This window comes from Phycodurus eques, chromosome 2 (genome assembly GCF_024500275.1).
Source record: "Phycodurus eques isolate BA_2022a chromosome 2, UOR_Pequ_1.1, whole genome shotgun sequence".
In the NCBI taxonomy this organism is placed as follows: Eukaryota; Metazoa; Chordata; class Actinopteri; order Syngnathiformes; family Syngnathidae; genus Phycodurus; species Phycodurus eques.
The window spans coordinates 17,103,936-17,112,453 of NC_084526.1; the positions used below are offsets into that span (position 1 = coordinate 17,103,936).

Consider the following 8,518-nt stretch of genomic DNA (forward strand, 5'->3'; position numbering starts at 1 on the left):
AGCTTTTTGCCCTGGGCTAATATGATTGAGAGACCGGTGGCGGAGCTAAGACGTCTTGGAAGGCCACACACAGGCACATGAGCACACACGCATGCATGCACGCACATACACTCGCACACACACACAAACACACACACACCGTGTCAATGCCACCCTCAATTCAAAGCAATCAGTATTGAGTCATGGTGAAAACAGAATCACAACAGGACATACAGTAACAATGATGAACTTTTAATGGCTCAACCGACAGCTTTATGGGTCACTATATAACACCGCACTGACAACCTGTAATTAAATCACTAGCTGTCTGTAGGCCTGTCATGATCGCAAATGTTTTCCCCAAAACTATCACGATAAACAACAGTAAATACAAAAATAAAAATTATGAAATTTAAATAAAACCGACTCAGGTTCTGTTCACAAAAATTGCACTTAAACAAACATGAAACATTTGGCACAGAGGTAGAGAGTCATTAACCCACTAAAGAGGCCATAAAACGTCTTGTAAATTTGACACACCGCAGAGAAGAGTGTTTTTAAAAAGCCTGCCAAATTTCAATTAATTAAAAGAAAAAAAACATCATGTATCTAAAATAAGGCTCTTAAATCATTGAAAAATAAGGCCCGCCCTCGAGCTGCAGGATTGTATAGGCATGTCACCTAAAGGCACTGGAGATGAGCCCTTCACCTCACAACTCACACAACTCTGAGTGAGGCGCTGACGTTTTAAGTGACGTTGCCGTGATCAAACAAACTGTTTAGCTCCTTAGCTTGCTAGCTCGTTAGCTGACGGACTAGTGAAGGTAATAAACAGTTAACTTACCCTTAAGTGTCTCTGTTGTGTGGATCTACGCACGGCGCATGGAGCAAGGCTGTGGAGTATTGGACGGAGCCAACGCTGGGCCGCCGCAAGTCCATGAGCCCACTAGCGGCTAATACATACTAGCCCACCCGCTAGTAGCAGGCAATTTCACAGTGGAGCCGTCCAATTTGTTGTCGGCTTACAGCTTGAGCCGTGCGCCAGGTCACCACAACAATGATAATTTATCAAGTCCAGAAAAACTATCGTATCCATTTTACTTATCGAACGCTAAGTTGACATACTGTAGGAATTATCGCGACAGGCCGAGCTGTCTGTCCGTCCAGCCATCTACCTAGCTACTGTATGTCCATTCATCTATCCATGTATTTACGTCCAGCTGTTTGTCCAAATTTCAATCCATCTTTCTCTGTCTGTCCGTTCATGTCTGTTCATCCATTCTGCTTTCTACGTCCACATTTCCAATTGTCTATATACTGCAGTCTGTCCATCTATCTGACTAGTCGACGTGTCGGCTTTACCACTCTGCAATAATGGTAATAGCTTGTCGTCGATTAATAGTCAATTACATGTTTTGAGAACAACACGGACCTCTTGCTGAAATCAACAGGCGGTGGGTTCATGCAGCAAACAACCAGCGGTGCCTCAAGGGTTGTGGTGGTATTTTACTGAAAATTATACCGATAGCACTTGCAAGTCTATCCACAAATATAACAAACGCACAAGTGCTATGTACACCCTTCTGAAAATGTACCCTCTAAATCTAACTGACGAGCGGCTTAAATCCTCACATCAGCAAATTCATCAAACCTCCTCCTGCAACAGTGAAAAGACAGACAATATTTGTGGTGTCTGCCTAAATGATGAAAAGAGGATGAGCAAAGGTCAATTCACAACCTCTTTATTTTAAAAATGAACAATTCATCTTTCCAAAGAAAACATACGAAAAGCGTAATGTTTCTCTCACACGTCAAACTTCGCCGCCGTGCTTCCTCCGTTCACTGGGACCCGCCCAACTCACTCATACAACTAATTGATGATCCTGTAGATTCTAAACTTTGTCACCAAACCGTTAAGGTGGATGCGATTATTGGGTTCTTGAAGCATTTATGGTGTTTAAGACTTTTAGAAATAAATTGGAGTTTTGGTTTGATGTGGTTGCAATCTAGTTGTTCCAATTCTCGCCAAGAATCACATTCCTCATTGTGGTGCAACCTTTTGATGAGGTATTGTAATTGTAATTGTTAGCTAAATAATAGTGTTTAAAGTTGTGAGCATTTTGGCCTCCCTCCTGTTTACTTTTCTGAAGAGTGGATAGACTGATTCTATTTTTCTTATTTTTTTTATAAAAATGTATTACAGCAGAATCTAAGGTTTGAAACCATTTAAATGTTGTCTTAAATTGAATCATTGAAAATAAATAATTTATTTGAGGTAAGGTTTTAATTTTTATTGTGGCTATTCTTCCCAGTAGTGATATAGGGAAGTTATTCCAGCGTCTTAAATCACATGAGATTTTTTCCAGAAGTGGTGTGTAATTTAGATTGGTTAGCTGTGTGAGTTTTGGTGAAATATTAATACCTAAATACTTAATGTTTCCTATAGGAATAGGGTAATCTGGGATTTGATCTGCAGGAGACCATGAGTTTGCTGTTATTGGGAGTATTGTTGATTTTGTCCAGTTGATAGAGTAATCTGATATTTCTGAAAATGTTTTAATGAGATTGAAGACTGCCTGAAGAGAATACTTGGGTTCCAGTAAATAAAGAAGAATATCATCAGCATACAGATTGATTTTGTGTTCTGTCACTAGTGAGCAGATACCTTTAATATTAGCATTCTGATGTATAGCGGCAGCAAGAGGTTCGATGAATATTGCAAATATCATTGGTGAGAGCGGACATCCTTGTCTGGTTCCTCTGAAGCCATTTAACTCCTAACGTCCATCCATCTGTCTATCTCTACATTCTTCTCGTGATCTTTCTCCTGCAGTCTTTGAACAATATTTCTCTCTAACTGTCCATCTGTCTGTATTCTGTCTCTCTATCTGTCAGTCGTCCAATCATCCATCTATGTCTCTCCCGATGTCCATCTAACTATTGAGACATCCATCAATCTGTCTGTCCAACCATCCATCTGTCTGTCTGTCTGTCCATTGAGTGTATCATGCATCTACCTATGTATTTCAACAGTGATCAACTTTTTTTTTAAACATGAGAGCTACTGCTTCGTTACTGATTATTGCAATTGCCCACCACTTTGACCCATTCTTCTGAAATAATATATTTGCTCATTTTGCCTTAAAATGTATGTTATTAAATAATTATATTTATCTCTGTAAAGAGACTGTTCGTGTTAATGATTTCTTAATTATGATCCACAATAAGTTAACAAGGTAGGTAACAAATATCAATAGGCAATACTTCAAAGAATTTCTAAAGATCTCTGAAAGTGCTTACATTTTACAATGATCAACCAACTCATGTGGTCCTGGGGTGCCTAATCAACGTCAATTTATCCATCTAGTTTGATCGGTCCATACATCCGTCCTATCGATCTGTCTGTCCGTCCGTACATCGGTCCGTCAAATTGGACATTTGTGCATCCATCAATTTGTGTCTTCCTGTTTTCCTATCAGTCCTTGTCTGTCTGTCCATCTATTTCTGTGTATCCATCCATCTATGTATATGTCTATTTGTCCATCCATCCATCCGAATAGTTTTAAAAGAATCAAAAGTAAAACAAATCGGCTAAGTTGCTTTTCTTCGTCTCTGCCAGAAAATAAAAACCCACCATCTATGTCTCTCAAACCACCATGTATGGAACATCCATTTCAACTTAAATTTTATAGAGAAAGTTTTTGCTTTTACTAGAGGGGGATGTTCTTATAAGAAAACAGCCAAGCTGTAAAGACATCACTCTCTAATGGAGGAGGGAGTAACAAATCCTCCTTAGCATTTGAAGCCAACAAAAACAAAGCCTGGTGTTTAACAGGGGGCACATGTCACTGCTTACGTAAGTTTTAAGACATTAGGGCCTGAATAAAAGCAGCTGGTCAGACCTTCATGTGGTTGTCTCCTTCCACCGTTTGGGAGCTATAACCTGCTGAGTGAACCGCCAGCTTTATGGGACATTCAAAACATACAAACCCATAAAATCAATCCCAAAATTTCCATGAACCACCAGACTGTCCTGTTAATGTTAATGTTTTACGTCTCATCCTTTATTTTCCATGTGCTTGGAAAGATGCTTTCAGGACTTCTCGGTTAATAAACAATGAGGTTGTTTATGAAATGTTTATTTATTTTTTATCATATGAGGTATAATCCTATTCAAATGACACTGCTGTAGAAAACTACTAGACATAGACTTGCAAGGCAAGCATAAACCTGTCTGTATGCTTCTCGCATCTAGTACTTGTTTCTTTATTTGGATGCATTTTGACGATTATATTGTTTGTGTGGATGTGTCTAATCCCACACTGCACTAAAGGCAACCATGGGCTTGTCTTATTGGTGTATGATCAGACTGCTTATGCCGATTTTAAACATGTCTCGACCATGGAAACAACCATGACCATGTCACTGGCATGGTGGGTGAAATCCAATTGATAATTCCTCCTACTAACACGTGAGACGTTCGTCTGCTGATCATGCAGCTATAGTAAGCTCTGTTCCGAACCATCTAAGGACCAACCCAAAGAATGGGACTACCCAGACATAGTGCAAACGAGGATCTAAACAGGGTATTCGGGGAAGACTAAGGAGACTGAAAAGCAAACTTCCTCTGCCCGTCACACTACTCATCAACACCCTGTCTCTAAAAGCGAAAACGGATGAACTGAGTGTGAATATCTGCCACGTGCATGAATACCTAAGCACCTGTCTAGTGGCTATCACAAAGACATGGTTGGACAACAGCATCATGTCCAGTGAGCTGGGACCCCTCAATTTCTCTGTGGTCTGTCTGATCATCTGTGACAAGTGGTGTCGGACAGGAGCGGAGAGAGTTTTTTTACCCCTGACAGTGAAATGGCGCTCATCTCCCTTCTGCCTTTCTACGGTATCTGCCCAGAGAGTTGGCTCTGATATCTTTCATATGCATACAGCCAAAGGCAAATTTTGACAGGGCACTGTCTGAATATTATTTTTAATATCTTCCCACAAGCTCAATTCAATGTATCCTGATGCCCTCACATTTATTTTAGGAGGCTTTAATAACTGTCCTGTGGAAAAGTTATTTTTCACATATAAGCAGCCGACATACTTATCCCTTACAGGAATAATAAATTTTTCGACCTCTGCTACGGAACTGTCAGACGCCTTCTCTTAGTCATGATCTCCCACCACTAGGGCCATCTGACCACAATGTGGTTTACCTCCAGCCTACATATCAGAGGCTCTTGCAAAAGGAAAATCCCCAAGAATGCTCAGTTAAAGCATGGAATAATGACAGCACTATAGCCCTGCAGTGTTGTTTTAATTGCACAAAACTTGAACGTAAACGTCATACCCATAGAAAGCACCATTATTTCCATGTGAGAGGTCTGGATTTCCAACAACATTTTTTTCTTTTGTTGCTTTGAGAGCAGCAGTGCTATTGGAGCAGGCATCGTTCTGCCCCTTCCGTCTCCTGCATCTGTCCTAAACATCAGACAAACGGAGTCTTTTAACCTTTTTAATTGCTGTAATCCACGGAAAAGCCCTGTCCCTGGCAAAATGTATGTGGTAAGAAACTTAAGCACTGTGTCGAACAGTAAGCCACTGTGTTCACTGACATTTTAAGTTCCTACCTTAAAACCTCTGGAAAGTCCATATCCTGTGTAAATCATCCACAATTGTACCATTTCCAAGACTGCCAAGAACCACCGAGTCCAATGACTTCCGACCAATAGCGGTGACATCACTGGTCATGTAGTGCCTGGAGCATCTGGTAAAGATTTACAATGTATTCCAGTATTACCACTTAAAGAGACAGGTATTATTTATTGGATGGGCACATGGGTCAGAGTGGTCTCATCTCTGTCTGATATGACGACAACATTCACAGGCTCTCCACAGAGATTTATTTTATACACAAATTCACACACTTGCACTTCACAAAACAGGTGTGTTATTAAATATGCAGATTACAGAGCTCTAATGAGCCTGCTATAGGATGGGGAGGTAGATCACGGGCCAGTTTTAGATTTCTCTTTAAAATGGTGCAATATGTCACACTATCAAATACCAATAAGACCAAAGAAATGTTCATAGATTTAAGAAAGTCACAACAATCCAATGACACTGTTATCAATGGGGAGACTATTCAGGTTGTTACAAAGTACGAACACCTTGGCATTGCACTAAACAACAAGCTTAAATGCGACTCATGGGCTGATCTTTTGGACACAAAGACACAAGCAAGAATGTACTTTTTAAACAAACTGCTAGTTTAGTTTTAAATGTCAATAAAAAAAAATCAATTTTATTTTTTATTGTACTTACTGTACTAGCCGCTGGTTTGGAAATGTCATACAGTCTTAGAAAAAGACAATCCGAAAAAGAGTTACAACTGCCAGCAAGTTACTTGGAATAAGACTATTAAGCATGATAGCCTTTTACAAAAACAGACAGAGGAGAAAGGCAAATAGCATTGTATGTGTTTATATATACCCTCTGGAATCTTATTTTAAAATACTGCCATCTCGGCGTTGCTCCTGCCCACCCTCTGACCAAGAAGAGATCCAAATTCTCTTCTACCACAAGCCATAAAAACATTAAATCTGTTGAAATAAACTAGATGTCCAGCTGATTTAGTCATTCCCAAGGGTCCATAGTGTATTTGCAGTAATTGTGTGAGGTATGTTCTCCGTGTTGTCTGTCAATGTCTGATGTATGGACTGTTCCTTATGTCTGTCAGGTCATGAAATGCCTTATAATTGTACCGCAAACCCAACTGCCCCACAGGGACAGTAAAGTTTATTTGACCAGTGATTCCCAATCAGGGTGCAGTGGCATCCTATTGTGCCCCCGGAGATCATCAGCTGCACTGCAGGAAACGATCCAATTTCATGTAATTCTTTTTCGAAAACTATTCATTATTAATTATTAATATATCTTCATTCATCGATCTATGCCAGTGACGCACAGGGACAGGCAGAACAACAAAGCTCTTCCGTTAGATGGCAGAACATCCACCTGTTGCCATTCATACAAGAGAAAAAGTTATGGCTTCCTGTGAGTATATCAGCTTTGCCTTCAGTTAAACAGGTCCAGATTTCGCACTTTTGTGAATTTGTGGTTAAGCTGAGACGGGATAATCATTATTTCAATATTCATACTTTTTGAGCCATTTTTGTTGTTGGTGTGGCGTGACAGTTTTCTAATGTAAAATGGTGCCTTGGCTCAATAAAGGTTGCGAGACACTGTATAAGCACGGGTTGCGTTTATGCCACAGTTGCCCTTAAACGAACAGCATTGGTGATTGCCAACGTCATCATTTATGTTGTAATGATCAATACACCTGTATGTAGTACGTTCTTTATTTCTATTTTTAATGCTAAAATAATTTTTGTCTTGTGCATTATTGTGTATTGATTGAGACGCCAAAATATATTTATGCACATACATCCTGGAATAAAAACATTAGTTTTAGCTCGTTGAAATTTAAAGATTAAAGTACATCTGGCATAAGCACATTATTACTTCTTAATTAAAATGTCAGATTATGGGCTTTGACTTTCATTCCTGAACAGAAACATTAGTTTTAGCTCAGTGAAATTGAAAGAGGGCGCATTAAAGACGGATGGTCTAATCTATGACGGGTGGTTTATAATCATTTTTTTAAATACACTGTGACTGCGAACTCATCATTCTGAGATGAATTTCTACACTCCACACCATCATCACGGTATGTTTGTAAATTGCACGAGTGTGTGTTTTATACTCACCCCCTCCATTTTTGTAGCACAGGTAAGGGAATCTCCAAACATTGGCTAAGTCAACCGCGAAGCCGATGACCGAGAGCAGAAAGTCAATTTTCTTGCCCCACAACTCCCGCTCCTCCTCGGAGTTGGACCCGTGCGGCCCCGCGTATCGGCTGGGCGTGGGGGCGATGGACGAGCTGGTGTACTGCACCCCGTTCTGGTCCTTAACCAACAAGAGCTCGACCTCCTTTTTCTCCACGTTGCATTGTTTGAGCGGGGCAACCGACGAGAGCTTGTGCTCGGGCACGACTTGGATGTTCATTTTTGGAGGGGTGCGCTCTCACGGTCCACGCGAGCGGGCGGGTGCTCTCCACCAGAAAAAGAGCCGGTGACACCTTCGCCTACATGGGCTGAGGAGGGGAAAGGATGTGGAGAGAGGGTAAGGTGGCCGTGCGTAAAAGTTGCGCCATTACGCACGACGAGAAATACCCTTTGAGAGAAGAAATATTATTTTTATTTTTTTTGCATGTCCTACTAATAAATGGATAGTTTTACAACACACAAACGAACCAATACTCCAGAAAGAAGTCCACAAGCGCACCAAACAAGCTATTCAATTCAGATAATCATCCAGAAAATGTCTCGTAAAGCTATTAAAAGAACTTTACAGCTTTGTTGGTAAACTAATTAAAAGTTAAGGTTGGCGGAAAACAACGTACCTGGTGACGTTCAAGTACACGTCTCCGTGACCCGGTGCCACTCTGCTCCAGATGCGTCTGAAGGGAGCTGGC

The 8,518-nt window shown here is 40.6% G+C and overlaps 1 protein-coding gene across 1 annotated transcript in view; it reads right to left on the minus strand.

Moving 5' to 3' along the window:
* slc6a2 (solute carrier family 6 member 2) overlaps positions 1-8,518 on the minus strand; it is a 73,742-nt gene extending 65,224 nt beyond the window's left edge. The window contains exons 1-2 of the mRNA XM_061668877.1: positions 8,447-8,518; positions 7,752-8,137 (exon numbers count right to left, since the gene is read on the minus strand). Of these exons, the coding sequence (XP_061524861.1) occupies positions 7,752-8,049 (298 nt within the window). The 5' untranslated portion in view covers positions 8,050-8,137; positions 8,447-8,518. The remainder of the gene's footprint in view (positions 1-7,751; positions 8,138-8,446) is intronic.